Source organism: Convolutriloba macropyga, chromosome 2 (assembly GCF_964194025.1).
Source record: "Convolutriloba macropyga chromosome 2, txConMacr16.3, whole genome shotgun sequence".
Classification (NCBI taxonomy): domain Eukaryota; kingdom Metazoa; phylum Xenacoelomorpha; order Acoela; family Convolutidae; genus Convolutriloba; species Convolutriloba macropyga.
Genome location: NC_134469.1, coordinates 22,095,674 through 22,118,292, shown reverse-complemented (window position 1 = coordinate 22,118,292; position 22,619 = coordinate 22,095,674). Strand labels below are relative to the sequence as shown.

Sequence of the window (22,619 nt, the reverse complement as noted above, 5' to 3'; positions counted from 1 at the left end):
AACATGATTGTTGCCAATCGAGCTTCTGCAATACTGGATACAACTGATGTTTGACAGTGGAAACATCTAAGCGGTATCAACAGCCAAGCGGACTTTGGCACCAGAGCAATAAACGTCGAGGAACTCAAGAGTACTGAGTTGCTCACTGGACCAGCCTCGCTGAAGCGACCAGAAAGTGAATGGCCAGAGCAAGTGAATTTAATACTTGCCTCAGATGAAGAAAATATACTTCCATCAGTCTTCACGATAAAAGTTGAAGAGAAAAAAATCAGTTGTTCAGTGGGAACTATTCAGTAACTTTAATAGCCTAGTAAATTTAGTGGCCTAAAGAGAGCATTGAGCAAATACAATCAAGCAAGACTCGTAGTCAGCATTGCAGAAAGAGAAAAAGCAAATGCAATCATATCTAAGTTACTACAGCAAGAAAAGCTTAGTGAAGATCTGAAGTCTCTGAGAGCCGAAAAAGAAGTTCCAAAAGGCAGCCAAATGCGATCATTCTCAACCTTCCTTGATGAATGAGGACTTATTCGAGCCAAAATCAGAATAAGCAAAAATCAATTGAACTTAAATGCAAAGCATCCAAAAGTACTACACTGGAAACATAATGTGATTGAATTAATCTTGCGAAACGAGCACAACGACAATCAACACGAGGGCACTGGGCATGTAAAAAAATGTTCAGCAGAGGATGTTAATCACAGGCAAAAAACGCCCTAAGATCAAGCAAGAACATATGTGTTACCTGCACAGAAAAGGCAGAGCACAAACGATGGCACCAGTAAGGGCCGACCTGCCCGCAGAGCTATTCGATGCTTCAAAAGCCTTTAAAAATGTTGCAAATGACTGCTTTAGCCATCTCACTTTGATGATTGGGCGAAAAAAGAAAAGCGATGTTGTTGCCTGTTCACATTTCCAATTAGGAGAGCGTTGCATATAGAAAATGTACACAAGTTTGACCCAGATAGTTGTCTCAACGCAATTATGCCATTTATTGTGCAAATACGGAAATCAAGTACAATCATCAGTGACAACTGGACAAACTTTATTGGATCTGAACTAGAATTTGCAGAGTACGTTGCGGCATAGAGCAAAGAAGGGATCGAAGATTATCTAATTCAACGAGGAATCAGATGAAAGTTCAACACACCCGCAGAATCTCATTTTCCTGGAGTATGAGAACGGTTGGTGAGAATTTGAAAAAAAGCAATATATGCAGCGTTGGGGAACAGATCAGTCACGGAGGATGATTTTTCAACAACGGTGTGTATTGTTTAAGCAGACCTTGCACTCAAGACCGTTAAACCCAGTCAGATCACACGTTAATGACCTTGAAGCATTAACCCAAACTATTTTTTCTTGGCAACAAGGACGTTTGCGTACCCTATCTGCCATGAGCAGAAAATATTGTTGATCATCAAAAGGTCTTCCGGCAAGCTCAGTCCCATGCAAATCTCAGATGGGACAATTTCGAAAAGAGTATCTGCCAACTCTGAATGACCGGCAAAGTGGCGATCTACGGCCAATGAAGCCCTTTGCAAATTTCTAGTTTCGATGATCAAATACAACGATGAGCGGGATATTACGATTTGGGTCGAGTTACATAGACCATCCTTGGGTGTGACGGTGTGATTCGATCAGCGATAGTTCAGAACGAACAACGGAGTTTACAAGAGACCAGTAGTGAAGCTTGTCCCAGTACTACCTGAATGAGATTTTGTGCGACGAAAGACAGGGCCGGCGAGGTGGTGACTGAGTGTACAGAGCCATTTCAAGCAAGGAAATTAGAATAGCATGACAAGTGAAGTTTTTTGCTACATTCTACCAAAGCCATATCAATTTGTTCACTTTGTTCAACTTTTATATTTTGCATCTATTATCAATACGTAATCGTCATACATGAAGTGAAACTCAAACTTGAACTATCTCAACTCCCAGCAAAATAATACTATGAGTTAACAGTATTGCATCGGATTCTTTGCGTTTGGTTGCAAATCAATCTGTTATTGATACAGTTTGTTCGACAAAATTTTTACATGGTTAACAAAGTTCTCATGACATCAAATTAACACTAAGAAAGTGACGCCATAGAAAATTGTTCACATTCTGTGGACAAATTTACCTAAAACCAATCGGAGATGCAATTAGACATGTAAACGCACGTGACTTTCAGCATAAAAGGAGCTTGAAAAACTACCAAAAATCAGTTGGAGTTTGAAAATTTGATCATTTTGAACTGACATACCACGCTTATTAAAGAACATTTCTTGAGCAACAAAATACTTGCTACCGTCTCTTGTTTGTGTAAAACATATTAGTGATTGTGCAGCTTAACTTAACTTTTACTAGTGAAATGAGAATTAGTTTTGTAATTTTGACGTTTTCAGTTTTTCCTCCTGAGTAACAAAATTCTTAAGTAAGACAAAATTTGCGCAAAGCACAGAGTCACTTTTTCTTACTGGATTTAACGAAGCTGACGTTAGTTCGATATTGGTGTTACTTGAAACCGATAGAGAGACTTGCTAGCATAAAGTTATAAAATTACTATTGCTGTTCAGTTATAATTATATTAGGTGTGACTTTTTCTATACTATTTGAAATAGAAAGCTGACACTTTGCATGGCTATATCCACGTTATAGGGCTACAACTTGTTGGATTTAGATTTTTCAATATCGGTTTATAATTTGAGTTATTGGCCAGAACAACAAAAAAATGGTTTTTTAATTTCGAATTATTTTGGTTTTTCTGAGTTAAGCAAATTGTTGAACAGCAAAGCTGAGCGGTCAGTTATTGAGGCTAATTGAGCAACAGGTTATGCAACGGTAATCTACAGCATAGCGGATAATACAGTTCACAAACTTTAACTATAAAAATATAATACCCGGGCAGATTTGAAACCGCTGAAACCAACCCGGCGGTGTAAAGTTTTCCTTGTCTTTAATATGAGAGCTGCCGTTACAATCGTAATTTGATTTAATGATATTTACTATTAATAACAACTTAATAAATAAGTTTTCAAACGTGACGAAATCAATAGGGCTTTGAGTACAGTTAGCAAAAATTTTGCTCGCCATTCTGCTCTATCTGCAGTACTCAATATTACCTTGAATATGTTTGTTCATTTAGTAAGCACGGTTCCAACGAAGGAAAATTAAGCAATTAGCTGCTGTATAATTTTGGCCTATATATTGCAACTAAAACAAACTCTAATTGATCTCGACTAAATCAGAGAACGATTAGAATCAATAAGAAAACTAGTTACAAACAACAAAAATGACCAAAAATAAGCAACTAACGAGCGATTAGTTTTGTCGGTAGAGAGCTGCGTGGTTTAGGGAGGCTAACGTTAGCTCAATTGAGGGATGGGGTGAGCATAAGCAGAGCATAAGGAGGAGTGGGGTGGTTGTGAGCACGGGTGTGGGTTAGCATTCTCGGTTACAAGTGGAATGAGCTTAATAGAAGGTGCTGGAGATGGGGTGGGGTAGAAGGTGAGGGGATTCAGTGAAAGAGGGTAAACGGGGAGGTGTCGAACTGTAAGAACCATCTTTCAAATCACAAGTTTAGGTCTCAAAAGCTGCTCCGATGAATCGCATACTTAGAGATTGGGTCAAGACAAAGTGAGTCTCAAATTTCTATCGATTTGGTCACCTTTGTCAACCTATTTAGTTAGTTTTTATTAATAGTACGTGCATATAAGGCCTTCCGGGCTTTATCTAATCATCCCTTTTCGAGAATGAAAAGTCAAAAAAGTCAGACGAAAAACGTGTGAAGCAAAAGAAACTACCTTGAAACCTTATGTTTAATAGAATTGCTACAAGGTATGCTTAGGAGCAAAGAAGAACGTGGAGAAGAGTACAAAAACCTATACAAAAGCGTCTGAGACGACAAAGCAAAAGCACAACAAAGCTAAAGTTGGCATATGAAACTCTAATATACAATTGAGATGGTCAAAATGCACCCATACGTATCGTTATTTGTTCATATGCTTTAGAAAACAACTTTACCCAAAAAATAACGCGAAAACTAAAGAACTTCCTAAAATAAGCCGCTTGTGATTAAAAATTTTTTGACGAAAATATTTTGAATCTATTTTTGCTCCTTCTGTAAAAAAAAACGACATGAACAGAAAATAACCCTATTCTCTGTGTTCTTCAATTCGCTAAGCCGTTTGGCCAAAACTCCAAAAAATATTGATGAAAAATGACGCTCCACCAATACTCCTCTTCGAGTCGTAAAAACCAGGAACACCGCAATATAGCTAAGCTCAGCTTATAGCTTCGCAGCCATAGTAATACCTGTGCTGTTGTGTGGGTAGTGGGGAGAATAGTGGCAGTAGCAGCAATGGTGGTGGTATTGAGAGATCCACTTCGTCTCTTCACAGGAGAAGAAGCTGATGAGATTGTGACTCTCTCCAGTCTGATGGGGGAACTGGTCTTCCTCTTGATGTTCCTAACTGAAGAAGGAACCAGACCACTGCTTGCACCCCACTTGACAACAGCTCCCGAATCATCATCTGTCCCTGTAAAGAAGCATGCGGTATATAGTACTCAAAATTACATTTGGCTGTCATGTGCCCGTCCTTTTACAATTACAAAGCCTGGAGAACTGCTGTTCTTGCGATAATAGGAAAGAACAATGTTTTATACCGGGTTGGGAATAAAGGCTTAAATTTGGTGGAAAAATTGGGAAAAGATTTTTTCACTTTCTAAATCATCATTTCTTAAGGGTGTAAACGTGGAACAAAAACTGTGAATGTTTGAAAATGAATATTAGTGCAGCAAAAACTGTTAATCGATAGGGAATTCGAACTTCAGATCCTTTTCCCTATTTGTCATTGGTCGAATAGGGCCAGAAGTTCAGCCCGAGATTGAGACTTTTTTAATGTCTTTTTTAATGACTATTTTTAGTCTGGTCCTTAAATTTTTCTGGTTTTACATATCTACAGACCATGGGGGACGAGTTTTCAAAACTTTCAGGTATTTACAAAAACGAATAATTTTCAGGCGTGAAATTATCATTGGCGTCACTTCACCTATCTCCTTGATTTTGCTATTTATCAAACTCTTCTTCCGTTCCCGTTCACTTCTGGATGACATAATTCCCGAAGTTTCTCTGTCTCTCCCACTTCTCTTACAGCTCTCAGTGCCTTCTCCCACTGATCCCATCGAGTCTCTATTCCTTGCAAAAGAGTCTCGGCTGAATCTCCTCTGCTGTTTAGATCCCCTGTCAGTTCCCTGTCTCTGACCACTACTCAGACTTTCACTAGAGGCTATCATTATTGGCTCTATCTTCTGTTTGCCAATAATGACCGTGGGTCCTGAAAAGCATAGTCCATTAAATGATTTTTTTGGATATATGCCAATAAATAAAGGTATTATGAACTTTCAATTAATTAGAAAAGAAACGTCGAAGACCGAATTTAAACAAAAAGTATCAGTGGATCTGATTAAATGAAACGAATTGGCAATAAGTAGGAGGATTCAAATTCGTTTTTAATAAAATATTTAATGTTGACCGAACCATAGTTTGTGCTAACTTAAGACAATATTAATGTTTGATTTTAAAATTAGCATTAATTAAGCGGATATTTTTAATTTACGTTTCAGATTGAAAAACCCTACTCAGACGTCAAACAATCTTTGTTGAATGGCAAAATCACTTCAAATTAAATAGGTGCATGGGATACATTTTGGAATGGATCCCAAGTGCGATACTTGAATCCATGTCCATACGATGCGATAATTCTGCAAAATGGCCTAACTTATCGCCATGAGAAAGCTGGTGCAATTCGAATCTGGTAAGGATGATGCTCTGGAGCTTTCCTTCTTAAGAACTTTCATGCAATGATACCACGCCTAGTCGTGGTATCGGAGATAGTAGGTTCCAGTCCTTTGGGACTCAATTCTAACGTCGCAATTGCAGTTTCTGATTCCTCAGTAGGATTTAACCTGATTCAGTTGCGTATTGCAATATCAGTTGCTCGGTATTTTTTCAGTTAAGCGATGATTCCACTGCCCTCATTTGTAATTACTTTATACATGATACGTATTGTTGGAAATTCAGTTTTTTTTTATTTTTATTTTTAACTATTAAATGTCAAATAGTCGCAACTGGCTGATAATAAATTCGCTGTAAAAAAGAACATCGTCCAAAAATTAGATACCAGAGACAAAAACCTTTTTGTTTGTTCCACTTTACATACCTTGCTTGTGAGCAGCCACAAAGGGTCTGGCCGAGTTTGGAATTGGTTCATCCTCAAGAATGGCAGTGTTGAATTTGGACCGCATCATGTGACCATTGGAATTAGGAGCTGAAATTGATGTAGTGTCTGGAGGAATCGAATGCCGCTTTTGTCGTTTGACGGAGTCCAGAGTTTTAATTGGTTCTGGACAGGCTAGGAAAAAGTTAGGCTTCTTGTTACAAAAAGTGGAATTTATTTTTTTCCCTATCCCCCACAGTTGAATAACATTATCGCCCGGGTCGAGGTGTCACCGCCATTCAACGCAAAATTATGTAAGATAAGCGGTGAATAAGGGAAATTGTGTAAGAAAAGCGGTGTATGTGGTGAAATTACATAAATCAGGCGGTGAATGCAGTGAAAAAAAACTATCGCCTGGTAGCGCTGAAATTACATAATTTCACCGCGAATTTTAGCGGTGAATTTGCATAAATTCAGCGCTCTGAAAAACTTGTCCAAATTATGTGAGATAAGCGGTGATTGCGATGAAATCTCATAAATCCACCGCTTAACTTAGTGGTGAACTTAAATAAGTTCACTACTTATCTTACATATTATTCCGTTTTTTCCTCGACCCGGGCGGCATATTGATGGTTAAAATGTGCGCAATAGAACGCTAATTTAAAATTTGAATAAAGCTGCTAACACTTAATTTTTAAGCAATTGAGCCTGAGATTTATTTTGGCTAATTGACTTGCATTGGATTTCATTAAGAGTTTACGTTCTCATTTTTGATATCTAATAAATGAAGTAATATCACAAAAGTAGTTGCGCTCGTAATCAAAATTAGCGCCTAATCAAAAGGTCGTAACAAACATATTACGACGAAACGACGAATAAAAAAATCATAGCAGATTGAATATAGGGAGATTAGCTTTAGCTGAATTGAAGGGGCATGAGATGAGCACGGGGTTGGGGGCACATGCGTGTCACGAAGGGAGGAGGGGGCGGCGAAAAGTTAAAGGGTCAGAAAAACCGGAAGAATAAAATTGCATAAAAAAGAGCAGAGGACAATTGTAAATCCTGCAAATTTTGTTGAGAGCTATCAAAGAGAAAAAACTGACTTATTCACAATCAAAATCAAGCTCCAGGATCTAAAACTTAAATAAAGATGAATTAAAGCAGACACAAAAAAGTGAGAGATGAGAAAACTGATAAACTAGCATTTGTCATTTTTATTGCAAAAATTGGTTTTGCGTACCATTATTCGCTAAATCAAAATCTAGAAATCAAAACTTAAAAGTGCAAACAGAATGCTACTAGGATGCTTCTTTTATCCCTCAAAACAAAACATTCATGAGATCAAGAATTAAAATAAATAAGAAAGACCGCAAACATCACATTCATATCTATAGTGTAATTATCTTCAATTTTTTAAGAAATTTTTTAGAGTCTTTTATGGAGTCGAAAGTTTTAGGAAAACAAAAAAACAAGTGTAAAGCCCTTGCTTGCTCTCTAAAAGTGTATTGAAGGTTAGAGAGGCAATTATATCAAAAAGCATGAAAAAAGCTTGAAAAAAATCTTTTTTCCGATTTTTTTGCAGTGATTTTAGCATCGAATCGGGAACCAACAGATATCATAAAGCAAGAAACACCTATTGCAAATTGAGGGCAAGTTTTTCATTCATTGCTAAAATCAAATAGAGGAAAAGGCCCCAAAAGGGAAGAAATCAAGCTATTTTCTTTATTTTTTAAAGAACATTTTTAGTTCTATTATCTTCAACATCAACAGCAGCGAATCAAAACCATGAGTTAAAAAATAAAATGAAAAAAAGACATATGAAAATTTCTGCAGTGAATTTTGTTAGGAAAGCAAAGTGGTTCCACCTCACGTAATCAACCAAATTCAATTTTAAAAATCAGTTATAGTTTGAATATTGATTTCTCAGTGGCCTCGGAGAGACGAGAAAATGCCATCAAATAATCAAAAAAAGACAAGCGAGCCCCCAAAATAATGCCCACAAAAAATATTTGTGTTGTAAAATACCGTAACTTGTAAATTGCCGAAAAACACAATATTTTGAAACCATTGTCTGACGTTGGGATTGAAGCAGTAAAAAATTGATAAAAATGACGACAGCCCATTTTTTTTTCTAAATGCTTAAAAATATTCTAAATATTTTATCTACAGTTTAATCAGATTTGATTCTAATGGTGAAATCAACTTTATAGGGCTATAAGCTTGAACTTTGATTATTGCAGAAATTTTAACACAGCCTAGTTTTATTCTTAGAGGCAAAAACAGTTCTGATTTGGTTCACAGATTACTTAAATTCATTCATTAAAACTCAACTTCTAAACAGAAAGACAATAAGCATCAAACTAATATCAGTGAGCAGTGTAGTCAAATGAATTCAAAGAGTTTACAAGGAATAAACAAAAAGCTAGAACTTAAAATGAATAAAGTTGAGTAGGAAAAGATGCTAGAAAAGAAATTACAAAATTTCATACAAAACAACAAAAACGGAAGTCAGATTTCCGCACTTGAAAAAAAACCTTAATTGGGACAGAGAATTGCTATTCAAACACTGTTTTCTCGCTTTCTTTCTTGTTTTACCTAAAATAATTTTTCACTTAACAATTTTCATTCCGCAAAATCACTTGCTTTTTCTGTTTTTCCTGTTGCAGCTCGATCAAAATCACCACTCCTATTGGACTTCAAAAATCATCAAAATGCGTTAACAGATCTTTAAAAACATTACATGCAAATCCTGACTACAATTCAAAGAACTTTCATTGATCAAACAAGGCACGAGACGTAGAAAGAACAATATATTAATTGGAAAAACAAGTTAGAGAATTTTGGTGACAAAATTAAAAAGTAGGACAAAATTGAAAATCAAAATGCAGCATGGGAACAAAAATCACTCTCAAGGTATCGAATTCTTGTTTAAACACCGTTTTCTGAATTTAATTTAAAATTAGAGCAAAAAATTTCAAGCCGCCAAACCTCTTGCTGTATTACTCCACTTCCTCTTTTGACTAAAATTATTACCTCAATTTGACTACGAAAATGATGAAAATATGTGGACAGATATTAAAAAGAAATACAGCAGGACAAATCCTGACTAAAAATTTAATCTTTTTAACTTAAAAAACGAGAGCTAGAATGGACTATGATTGGACAATAATGCGATAAAAAAAATAAAAACGTCAAATTTGTTCATTTGAAAAAAAACAATATGGAAAACCAAGTTTTGTCGTAACCAAAATCATCACTTCAATTTGACTTAAAGAAAATCAGGAAAAAGGGAGAAAATATTCTAAAAGAAAAAAGCAACCAAAAGACCAACGAACCGACCCAACATATAAAATCACAAAGGCCCTAGCAAAATACTCACTAAAAGAAAGTATCCTATTAATAATCAACAAATCTTTATGAAACAATATCAGCAGAAAAATAGTAAAAAAAAAGCCAAAATTAATATGTGTAAAATGACTGATAAAGTTTATTTATAAGATGCGACTCCCAAACAACTATTGGCAAAATAGACTGCAAAGCAGACAGTGAATTTTCAACACATGACAAACATCGGAGAAACAAAAATAGGAACAGTATATAAAGAGCAAATAGAGGAAAGGGTAGAGAAAACATAAAAAAGTAATGAATATACTTAAAACAATTAAAATGCTACCTCAAAACAATTATTCTTTGGTACAATTAAAATACTCCACAGCACTGAAAAACCCAAGGTCAGTTTGCAAAATGCCTAATCAATCAAACCACAAAAATTATAAACAAAAAAAAAACAGATCAAAAATACAAGTTCACACAATTTTTTTTTCAGCAAAAATGGCTGTGTAACCTTGAAGAGTCAACTCTTAGAAGCAGTATAGCCTAAAATATGTTTAATTGCTCTAGATTAAATGGTGAACAAGTAAAAGTGTTGCTTAAAGTGTAATTTTGTCAGCAATAAGCAACACATTCAAATAAACAAAAAAGGGGTCAAAATGTTATAAAATTTTCCCATTTTCTTTAGGAAACAGAACTAGAAAAAAATCTATCGAATTGAAAGACTTCTTAGATCACCTAAACAATACAGTGCAATCACAAACGCTCCTTAGAGGCCATAAAATTGACAAAATTAACAGAAACTGCTTCAAAAGCCCGCAACACGGCAATTATGCAAAATAGCTGAAAAGTTTTCTAAAAATACAATATTTGATTCAAAAATCTTAATTGATTCCGAACGTTTTATTGCCGGCTTAGATAATTGAAACAAACATTTTCCCCTGAAAATATTAAGAGTTAATTTTGTCGCATCTAATTTTCTCGTTTTTTCTCAGAATCTTTCGCTCAAATCTTTCGAATCTTTCTCTCGCTCTCTCTCAAATCTTTCTAAGTTTTCTCCAATTTTCTCTGGCTTGAATTTCGTTCTGTAGATTGACGCTAGTGCTTCTTTTGTTCTGCGACATTGGACTTATTTTAGAACACATCCTCTAAGTATAGAAATTCATCGATTTGAAAAATAGATCACCATTACTCTTTTTCTTGTTATATTAAAAAGTTAGTGCCCCATTACAATTCAGATTCTTTGAATTATAAATCATAGCCGGACAAGTTTTGAAATACAACTAAAAAAATTGAATGAAAAACTTTCAATTGCTGTACCTGACCAGCAGATCAGAACAACGCCAGCCAAAAAGAGAAACTGTCTCAAAATTTGGGAAACAAAAATGGATCAAACTAAAAGAAATATAATCATTGCTAAAACTCTTGAGGCTTCTGCCCTGAAGGCCAATTTTGATCCATTTGAATACAACTACTAAGCCAAGCACAGATCTTGAGAGAGCTTTCTTTATTGGCCAATAAAAACAGCAAAAAAATTAGAAATATGAAAAAAAAATGAAAATTGGAAAATTTAGAGAAAATTTCTTAGTCTTTTAAAATTAAAAAGTTCAAAACCCTTCTTTTCCTTGGACTCCATCAATTAACTTTTCAAAACATTATCAATTAATTTTTGAAGACTTTCTATCAATTAACTTTTCAAGGCCTTAAAAAAATTATTGGCCCGTAACGATTGATAAACTTAAAAATGACTAAAATTACAGAAAACTTGAAAACAATCGCAACTTTTATTGAAATGTTGCTAAACTTTGTAATATTTTTCTCTTCAGAACCGTTTCATTGTCTCCAGAGGCTATCTATTAAACAAATTTCATTGAAGAACTTGGAACATGACAAAATTTTTCAGAAACATTAAAAAATTTAAAACTTTAACGAAAAAAATGCAAAAATTTAAAGTATTCAAAATGTTGAATACTTTTCTATTGTGAATACTTTTTTTGAATACTTTTTTATTTGTCAAATAACAGCTATGCAGTAAAACAAAAGCAAAACCTACAGTAAGTTAGCTGACTACTGAGAAAAGAAAACGCGAACAAAAGACGAATATTTTCAAAAGGTGAAAAAGACTTCACTGCCACTGAAAACTATGCAAAACTTATAGTGGAAATTTTTGGCCCCTGTGGTTTGAAAAAACTCAATAAGTGACAAAAAGTTCAAGAAAAAATTTACCAAAATAGAAAGTTTCTTTCAAAACGTTTCTTTCAAAAGACTGTTTATACGTTGCTAAAACTGTTCCATTGCCATTAGAAACTATGCAGCAACCTATTTTGAAACCTTCTAACCTGTGCCTACTAAATCTACCTTAGGTCTTCTAATGCTACTGAATGCCCACTGTGCCTTATCTGTTTACCCCGTTTTGAAAGATCAAACTCATTGAAAAATGTGTAAAAACATCTTACAAAAAAGGTAGAGCACCAATTGTTGGATTGTACAAAGAAAGTGCCTAAGTAATAGCGTTTGAGAGGCTGACGGCTGCTAGTAATAAGAATGATTGGAGTAATAGTAACCTTGCTATCCTATTGCAAGCATTTAAAAACGATAACATTTGAATTCTGAGAAGGTTTCCTCAGTTTTTTGTGCGTTGAAAAATCTGCTGTGTGTGACTAGAGAGCAACTATCGAGTGATCAAAGATTCTGACGTTTTAAATTAGACAGTTTGAGATCCTAGACTTCAGCGAAGCATTAGTTTTCTCACACATTTTACTCATCTATTTTACTCATTGTGTCTTGCTGCAAAAAAATTATAAAATGGACAAAAATGACAAGAACAGCGGAATAGCAAAAAAGCAAAGAAGATTTCAGTTGGAATCAGAACAAGTGGTCAAAACTCTAAACGAACTTCATCAATTTTAACTGTAGACAAGTAAGCAACTGCTGATGAAAAATGTGTGCATAATTTTTTCAATGGTAAAGTTTTGTCAATAAAATGGAGAGTCTGTCAGAATAAGAGCTGGTGTTAGACTGGGTGCTGGAAATATTTCTTGACATCGGAACAGGACTGTAAAAAATGAGAATTTTAGGCTGCAGCTCATCACTGATTTGGCTCAAAATTTTCATTCAATCATTATCTTGGGGGCGTAGTCGGGTTCTGATCTGCTCGGAGTCTCAATGGCTACACCCATAAGGGAAGCGATGGCTGGTGAAGGCTTACATCAAAGATGCATATCTCGAAAGAAATAGAAAAAAGACAGTTATGTTGCACGATCTTGCAAGATTCTTGCAAAGGACTGTTATCCTGCAAGGTCATGCAAAAGACGGTTATCTTGAATGACAATGCAAGAAGCGGGTTTTGTTGTAAAGAAAAATTGCAAAAACCTTGCAACGTACGGCTATTTTCACAAATTTCGCAGGAAAATATTGCTAGTTTGAAAGATCTTGTCAAAAAGGACAGTTATCACGCAAGAACTTACAAAGAGACTTTGTAGGATTCATGCAATACGGTTGCGGAAAAAAACCCCACGGAAAAACCCCCACTTCATTTTAGGTAGGAAATAAACCCCCACGGAAATAAACCCCCACGGAACTAAACCCCCACTTTTCTTTTAAAGGGCTGCACATTTAGCGCGTTTGGCCATGCCTCGCGGGCCATGGCCATGCCTTAGCGGTGCGTGGGACTTGATGTGAAACTATCACAACCGAACAAATCATCACGACCGAAATTCAATTTTAAAATGGGGGTTTATTTCCGTGGGGGTTTAATTCCGTGGGGGTTTATTTCCGTGGGGGTTTATTTCCTACCAAAAGTTAAGTGGGGTTTTTTTCCGTGGGGGTTTATTTCCTAGACCCCATGCAATATAATAATAGGAGTTTGAATAAGCCACGTTGGTCGTCACCTACTCAAATCAATTAGCTCCAAATTTGTTTGCAAAATCTGAAATCTGTTGCTAAATTTCATACGTTTTTTACTCTCAAAATGTCTTCTTTTGTGCAAAAATTTTTTTGTTTATAAAATTTGCAACTATTGAACTATAATATTGCTTAAAAAAACGATAGCTTATTGACGGTCTCCAAGGTAACAAGATGCCTGAATTGAAGGTCTTCGTCGGGGCATTTTTGGAACACTTTGAATCAGTTTTGACTTTCTCTGTCTCGGGTCCCGGAGTCTTGTTCTTCTGAGCAGTGAAGAGCCCGAATTCCTCCCCAGATTTAGCAGTAGTGCACGTGACAAAATCACTTGTGCCATCGGTGCGACAATCATTGTCGTTGTTGCTGTTGCTCAATTGATGTTGATTCGTTTCTTCTTGTCTTCGCTTAGTGTCTGTAGTCGAGGCAGCCTAAGAAAAACATTATACGCTTTCAGAATAAAACGAATAACATAACCGACTAACGTCGGGCGAATTGCTCCCAAACGACCGCCGAGCGGTTGGCTTCGTCAGCAGCTAGCCACAGTTTAGTGACCTCTGGGCGCTACTTAAATCCCGTTTCTGAAAACGAAAATCAAATGGGTCAGACGAAAAAATCGGCCAAGCGAAAAATTGCATAAAAGAAAAACAGGATTAATAGATTTGCTACAAATAGCTTTTGAGAGCAATTAACAATGATTTCATAAAAAGTGCCTGTTAGGTCATTCATGATAAAACAAACAATTCTACTATAACTCATTGTTAATGAGGATCAGAGATGATGACAATACGCCACATAACAGCAGCTGAAACATGCGGCATCAACAAACAGAGAGAGAGAGAGAGATAAAACGCGAACGGGAAAGAAAAGGAAAGGAACCCTAACCCAAAGAGAGAGAAAGAGAGACGAAAATTTTGTCCATGATGGGATTCGACTCTGCAATTTCTAGTTTTCTAGACTTGTTAGTAAATATATCATATAGAAAAAAACTGAAAAAGGCAAAATTAAAAAAAAAACTAAACATCAGCTTATTATCAAAACTTGAATAGGGCCAGGGCCTCTGCTGCCCAAAATAAATCAAAAACATGAAAAAATTGCGAAACATTTTAAACTAATTGCTTAAATTCGTGATATTAAAATTTTGAATAACATTCCATTACATCTATAAACTATGTAGTAACATATAATCAAATCCTAGAGGAAGTTCCTTGGCTCTTGATGCTGAAAAACCTTAACGACAAAAACTTTCTAAAAAAGCCTGAAAATAATCAAGTTTTAATTAAAAAAATTGCTAAAATTTGTAAGATTAAAAAGTTGAAGAACTAATACATGGCCAAAAAGATTACCATTAAATTATTATCAAACCCCTCAGGATGTTCTCTGGCCCCTGGGTCCATAAAGACCTGAATAAGGAAAAACAAATGTCAAAAAACTTGAAAAAATTCGTTTTGTCCAAAAATGCCAAAATTCGTGTTGTTAAAATGTTGAAACCATTCTATTACCACCAGAAACTATGCAAGAACTTATTATTAAAACCTTAAGGAAGTTTCTTGACACCTAGGCTTGATAAAGTAAAAAAATGTCAAACATTTTCAAAAAAATGCAAAATAGTATAAATTTGCGTTTTTAGCAAGCGAATGTCCGTCAGTTGCTAGCCACAGGGGGGGGGGGGGGGTTGCCCGGGGGCTGATGGGGGAGGGAGGGTGGGGTGCGGCAAAGTCAAAAGCGTCAGACAGAAAATCGGTCAAGCGAAAAATCGAATTAAAAAAATGACCAACAGGACTAATATAACTGCTACAAACTTCGTTTGAGAGCAATTTAAAACCAATATCACTTCATTAAAGGCGCAGAACAGTTTAATTCAACCCACAGAAGAGCTTTTCGAAGCAAAAACGTGCCCATCAGAAAAGAATTACGCTCAATTAACTAGAGATCGTTTCAAAATTATCCTAGGCTGAGGTTCCAGATGATCCGTCTGAGGGCTCAAGTTACCGGTGGGGTGTGAGTACTAGAAAGAGTTTGATCAGAGAGGACTTCATTGAGGGATCTCAATCTAGGATTCTTGTAATCTGAGAAACTTCATAGCAACTTTCTGACCCATTCAGCTCTCAAATTTTTAAACATAGCCGGTCGGTCGGAATCAAAAACTCAAGACTAAGCAATAAAACCATTTAAAAACACCAAAAACAAGCAAGACTAAAATTTCATATTTCATTTATTGAAGATACAAGATCAACATAAAAAACAACTGCTATGAACTCAAACTCCTAACTATAATTTTATTTTTCTGATTAGCAACCTGTCGTTAAGTGTCGATGAGTCCTCTCACTAATAATATTAAATGATAACACAAAAATAACTAAAAATTTCATTAAAAATCGCTGAAATTTTCTGAAAAAACTTAGTAAGAAAGTCACAGAACGCAACAGCTACGGAGGGATAGAACTGCCTCAATTATCTGAGTCCTCAATGACCACCGTTGAGACATGACATCAATGAATGAGTTTAAGAGTTTAATCAGACAGCAATAAGTGCAACAAATAATAGTAAACCTAAAAAATCAGGAATATATTTTTAAAAAGCAATCAAGCGTATAAGTAACAAAAAGCAACAGCTATTAACTAAGGTGAATTGCATAAATTGAAGCATTTTTAGCACTCAGTGAGACCTGTCACTAATGAGACAAAAGAGTTAGGACGACAAATTTCGCACAAAACTCAAACATAGCCGGCTGATTGCCGGAAAAAAGCCGCGATAGACGCCTGTGGCTTTTCATGAAATGAAACAACTGAGGAAGTAATATAGACGGATTGACCACCAGTCCCTGGGAAGACCACTAGAATTCATGGGATAGATTTGGACTGTCAACTTTATGACACATACAGTCTATAAGGAAAAACCCTAAAGAGCTTTTTTCTAAATTGATATTCAAAATCAAAAATTCAAGACTAAGCAATAAAACAACTCAAGAACACAAAACCAAGCAAGAATAAAAATTGAGTTTTCAAATGTTGAAGATACAGGACCAATATAAAAAAACAACTGCTATCAACTCAAACTGCCAAATATAATTTTCTATTTCTGATTTATAACCTGTCGTTAAATGTCATTGAGTCCTCTCAATAATAATATTAAATGATAACACAAAAAAATAAAAATCTTTTCAAAATTCGCTGAAATTTTTTGAAAATACTTAGTAAAAAAATCACAGAACGCAACAGCTACTGAAGGATGAAACTGCATTCATTATTTGAGTCCTCAGGGACCAGCGCTGAGACCTGTCATCAATGAGTTTAAATGATCAGACAGCAATAAGTGCAATAAAATCTGTTAAACGTACAAAAAATCACAAATATACTTTTAAAAAAGCTGTCAAGCGTTTAAATCACGAAAAACATTAGCGATTATCATAGGTGAATTGTTTTAATTTAAGCCTTTTTAGCAACTAATGAGACCTGTTAATAATGAGACAAAGAGTTAGGACAAATTTGAAAAAAACTCAAACATAGCCGGCAGATTGCCAAAAAAGCGGCGATAGACGCTTGTGGCCTTCTATGAATTGAAACAACTGAAAAAATAAGATAGACAGATTTGGACTGTCAATTTATTTACACACACGGTCTGTAAGGGAAAAGCCCTCAAAATTTTTTTTCAAAATTGATATTTGAAATCAACAACTTATGACTAATAATCACCAATTAGGGCATATAAGTTTGGCACTACTTAGATGCACACTATTAACTAGTATATGCTCAAGAAAATTAAAGTTCCAAAAGTGAGTTCAGAAGTAATTTTTTAGTGAGGTATGTCACGCAATTAACCTAAAAGCGTAAATGACGTCACGTACACCAATTTTAGTTGCAAAGCAGTAGAATTCACTGAAGTCATTGAAAAAAATCAATTCCAAATCAGGTCGTAAGAATAATCGAAGAAGACGACGTATTAAGAAAACTCCATGTCCCCAATAATAGCCGCTATCGCTTCCCGGTTATTAAAAATTTCGATACTAGTTATTGAAAACAATTAGTGTCAAAATGATAGAAAGCGCTAGCTTTGAACAAAAACAATTAAATCGAAAAACTTTACCCCTTTTATCAGCATCGGAGACCTGTCTTCAATGAGATCAAATAATAAGACATCAAAAAGTAAATCAATTTCTTGCGGGACTCAAAAATGCACTCAAATTGTTTGAGAAATGTAGTTTCAAAAGCATCAAAACCACTAGCTATTAACTTGAGCTTTTAATTAGGTTCCTTTATGTCTCATTAGCACCCAATCTGACCTATCACGGATGATACTAAGCGAAGGGACAACCGATTTTTTTAAAAAAGGGGAAAAATCTAAAATTCACTAATATTTTATAACAACAAATAGCGACAAAGTCATAAAACCTCTCAGCTGCCCCCTAATGAAATCAAGAAAAGGCAAATACGCACAATTAGAACACATATGTACTGTCTTAAAAGCACTAAAGGAGAGGAAATTCTGATAGAGAAGTCAAATTGACGCACCTGAAAAAAAATCCATCTCAAAAACCACCAAATTGGTCAAACACTCCACTTAAAACGTATTTTGAAAAAAGTCACACCTCAAACCTGCTAGATTTTTTGCTCTTTTTACTATTTCAGTGTGACCAATCTATCTTTACTTCTCATTGAAAAAGCCGAAAAAAGCGTGAACAGATCTTAAAAAAGACAGCGCGCCAATACATTTCAAATTCCTTCAATTGTAAAAAACCACGATGTCCCCTATAATAGCCGCTACCTCTTCGCGGCTATTAATCATTGAACAACTGGTGCTGCTGATGCTATAAATATTCCGTGCTGATATCTCTTGGTTGCATGACTGATATGAGTGTGCTTTGAATCAGTGGCTTATTAATACCTTTGACTTGTTGTGACTCTGTTTGTTTGAAAGTGCAGTTTCCGTTTCTATTGCTTCCTGTTGTTGTTGTTGTTTATCATCTCCAGTCATTGGCATGGGGACTGATGATTCACCACCACCCCCACACACTACCCCCACTTCTCCCCCTCCAGTAGCTGTTGACTTCACACTTGTCTTGGTCTGCAGATTTGATTGGCTGCCAAAGAGAAGAGACCTGGCTGCAACATTGGCTGCGTAGTCACGTGTCACTAACTGCGGAGCATCTGCGAAAATTAACAATATACACGTTTGTTATTAATCCGGTCTTAACTGAGCAAAATTTTATCTCATCAGTCATACCTACGTACTTTTTCTCTATTTTTGGAATTTACTTGTTATTCCTCGAACGGTCTGCTTTTTCCGCGTAAACCTAATTTTTGTTTTCAATGCCGTTTGTGCAAACAAAAAATACGTGCTTTTGTGACTGATAACGGTTTAGTTACATTTATCCCAAACGAGAGGTGTTTTGTGGACTATCTGTATACGGTTTAAAGGAAACTATCAATTATTTGGGACCATAATCTACGGTTGGGGGAATATCACAATCTATGAGTGGAGGAATTACTTCCCATCTTATAGCCCCCTTAAATGTCATACTATCAGCATACAAACGCATACCCGTGTTCTTTCTTGACGACGCATGCTGATAGTTTTTGGAACTTCTATCGGTGTACATGAAACTCCTGGTGGCAATCTCATCAGTTTGGTCACGTGCCACACACTCTTCGTCTTCCTCAACAGGCTCTGAGGATGTACCAGATGAGTCGTTATCAGTGTCCCCCATCCCCCTCCCCAGACTACTCCTTGGCAGCTCTGTAGGAGCTCCTATGAAGGAGCCTCTATTTAGAGCACTTCTTTGGAGGGCACCTTGAATAAACAGTTGATTAATAGAGCTAAGACCTCAACTTTGGAAATGACGGTGCCTGTCAGAAATGCATGATCGAAATCAGAGCCTTGTGCGAGAGTGCGCTGGCCCAATATATTTATCATTAAATAATCACATCAAGCTTAACTCAAATTCGTTTTAAAAATGACTATTGATAGACAAAAACCATTATCCTCGTATTTTGCTAGGCTCATCAAGGACCTACCTGACTAAGATCAAAAATGTTAAATTTGGCATTCCTCAGTCTAAAATGTCATTATAAACTTTTGCTTGACTAAAAACGTCATAAAAAACTTTCTGAAAACTCAAGCGGAAAATGCAAAACTGGATCGAGCAACTTTTAGAATCTCACCGAGATCTACAAACCACTGCTGGGAAGTTCGAAGACAATCCGAATCGAGGGACCAATGTCATTTCAGCGCCGCTTTAGTAACAAAGGCAATGACCGCTTTAATATTTTGGAGGGAATGCTTTGAATTGGGCGAGGCGATTCAGATCCCAATAAATTTGTCTTTGTTTATTTATTTGTCAACAGTTTTTGTTTTATTATTCCTTTATATGTCTATTTATCTTTCTGTTTATTGTCTTAACTGCATATTTATTTATTTAGTTTTAGTGTCAAGGGGATCGATAAAATTTTTGTTTTTTCAAGCAAACTTTACTTTCTATATCTCTAAAAAGTACGCAAAAAACTCACAAGCAATACAACTCTCTCCATTTGGTGGAAAACTTCCATATACAATTCAATTGGAGACAAACACGAGTTTACAGGTGAGAACCCGCGTTGAGAAAAAATACCGACAAAAACGACGTACGAAGCGTCGATTTCTGTCGGTTTTTGTCGGTTTCATCGGTTTTGCTTGTAAGAAGCGTCGGTTTTTGACGGTTTTTGTCGGTTTTCTACAAATAGTCGGTTTTGCTTGTAAGAAGCGTCGGTTTTTGACGGTTTTTGTCGGTTTTTGTCAGTTTTGTCGAAATAATCGGTATTGCTGTAAGGAGCGTCGGATTAAGTTCTCCTTGTCTACAGTATTGAATTCGTTACTTAAATCTTGCAAAAAAAGTACGCGATACGTTGTCAAATTTCGCGCTAAAAAACTCGCTATATAGTGTTTCAACATAAACTGGTTTTCAACCTAGTCAAGGACTTTTTCAAATGATTTGAGGGTCTAGGGAGGAGCGTCACGGTCCGAGTACAGTCTGAGAAAGAAAGAATTTTTGACCTGGGTGGTATACAAAAAAAGTACTCGATACGTTGTCAAATTTCGCGCTAAAAAACTCGTTATTTAGTGTTTCAACATAAATTGGTTTTCAACCTAGTCAAGGACTTATTAAAATGAATTGAGGGTCTAGGGAGGAGTGTCACGGTCCGAGTAGAGTCTGAGAGTGTTGTTTAATTTGTTTTATTTTGTTTGGAGATGGAGTTTGAGCCCGGTTTTTTTAACCGATTGCTCTGCTCAAAATCTCCTATACTTGTTTGTTTGTAACTCCGCCGTAGCCGGTCCCCAGCCCGGTTGAGAGAAGGAGGAGGGGAACACACCCAGAACATACTGGAAAAATCTCAACAAAGTCAGTTTTTTTAAACAGACTTGAGATAATTTTCCGACAATATTATTGCTATATTGTTTAAATGAAATTGTTTAAATGTAGTGCTTCGTACGTTTTAAACCTATGAAAACCGACGCTTCGTACGTTTTAAACCGATGAAAACCGACGCTTCGTACGTCTTAAACCGATGAAAACCGACGCTTCGTACGTTTTAAACCGGTGAAAACCGACGCTTCGTACGTTTTAAACCGATGAAAACCGACGCTTCGTACGTTTTGAAACCGACGGAAACCGACGATTCTTACGTTTTGAAACCGACGAAAACCGATGCTTCTTACGTTTGGAAAACGACGAAAAACGACGATTCTTACGTTTAAATACCGACGAAAACCGATCAAACCGACGAAAAAAACGTAAGGGCTTTGATCGGTTTTGGCGAAGTAGAAGCGACGAAAACCGACGATTTCTTATGTTTGATTCGGACGAAATTCTCAACTCGGGAAAATGATTCATATCTTAAGGATTCATGTCAAAATTCAAAGCTAAACATAACTGGCGAAGATTACAATTGAACAGTTATTTATTTGCCATCTCTGTAAAATTCGTGTTTTCCCCGCCGCAACTACTGTTCCTCAGGAGAAGACGTTCCTTGAAATGCTTGCAAATGTCTCAATGAAACAACACCGGCAATAATGCATAGTAAAAAATAAAAACAAAAAGAAAGATTAACGTAGTGATGGGCGGATTGACATCTTGCAAGAATCTTTCACGATAATTTAAAAGTTGCAAGGCACTTTCAAGAATCTTGCGAGATATCAATCGAGGCAAAAAATAAATTAGGGTCCAAATGTTCTAGAAAAATTTTTGAAGCGAATTATTGTGGACTTTGAAGAAACTGTTTGATTATATTTCGTTGCTAAAACTGACTGAAAACTAAGCTGACTCTTAAAATAATTTCATTTAGCGTAAAAGATTCTAATCGAATTTTTATCCAAAAAACCTTCATGAAGTCTTGCAAAATTTTGTAAGTTTCTTGAAAAATTTTGAATTCAAATACACTTTTCCACCAAACAGCCAAATAAAATCATCTAGAGACATCAAATTTTTTAAAAACTTAAATTTACCTAGTAAACGACAAAGCAATTGTTTTCACATTTTTCTCCTATTTTTTCACAAAATCTCAAGGGAAAAAACAGTCGTCAATTTTTCCATATTGATATTTTGCAAAATACCACACCAAACTAATTGTGCAACCAAATCTGCCTTCAATTTTTCCTGCTATGAAAATCTCAAGATTGGTAGAAGCAACGAGTTTTTAGATAGCCTTGCTAATAAGTTGATTCTGATGCAAATCCGGCAGCTTTTTTTAAAAACAAAATTGTACTAGAAATTATTGCGTTATTTCTTTGCAAAGCAATATAGCTTCTTTGAGCATCTTTTAAGAGATGAAATGGTAAGCCATAGAACTTGTTATCACATGGAATTTTTTAGTACAAAGCATTTTTTTACTACCCTGAAAATCTTCAAACAAAATATATTACGTATTTTTTAGCAAGAGATGGCAAAGTTCATAACAAATTTGGTTACACGTACACGCTCCTTCGGTTGAAAAATTTCTCTGAGACATCGCATTGCTCCTAATGAAATAAAAACTTACGCTGAGTTTATTAAAACAATTGATGCATCGATTTTCTCATGATTTTAAAGGAATTGCCTCTATATCGTAAAGTAATGTTTGGTTGACATTTTTCTAATTATTGTTTCTTCAATCCCAAAACACTGCAATAACTTAAACATCAGCGTCGACGAACTATTACCATATACAATTGATTTCGCTT

The 22,619-nt window shown here is 35.7% G+C and overlaps 1 protein-coding gene across 1 annotated transcript in view; it reads right to left on the bottom strand.

Moving 5' to 3' along the window:
* LOC142334856 (uncharacterized) overlaps positions 1–22,619 on the bottom strand; it is a 113,505-nt gene that overhangs the window by 20,013 nt on the left and 70,873 nt on the right. Inside the window, exons 16-21 of the mRNA XM_075383182.1 lie at positions 18,969–19,217; positions 18,312–18,574; positions 13,609–13,858; positions 6,201–6,392; positions 5,031–5,315; positions 4,294–4,517 (exon numbers count right to left, since the gene is read on the bottom strand). Of these exons, the coding sequence (XP_075239297.1) occupies positions 4,294–4,517; positions 5,031–5,315; positions 6,201–6,392; positions 13,609–13,858; positions 18,312–18,574; positions 18,969–19,217 (1,463 nt within the window). The remainder of the gene's footprint in view (positions 1–4,293; positions 4,518–5,030; positions 5,316–6,200; positions 6,393–13,608; positions 13,859–18,311; positions 18,575–18,968; positions 19,218–22,619) is intronic.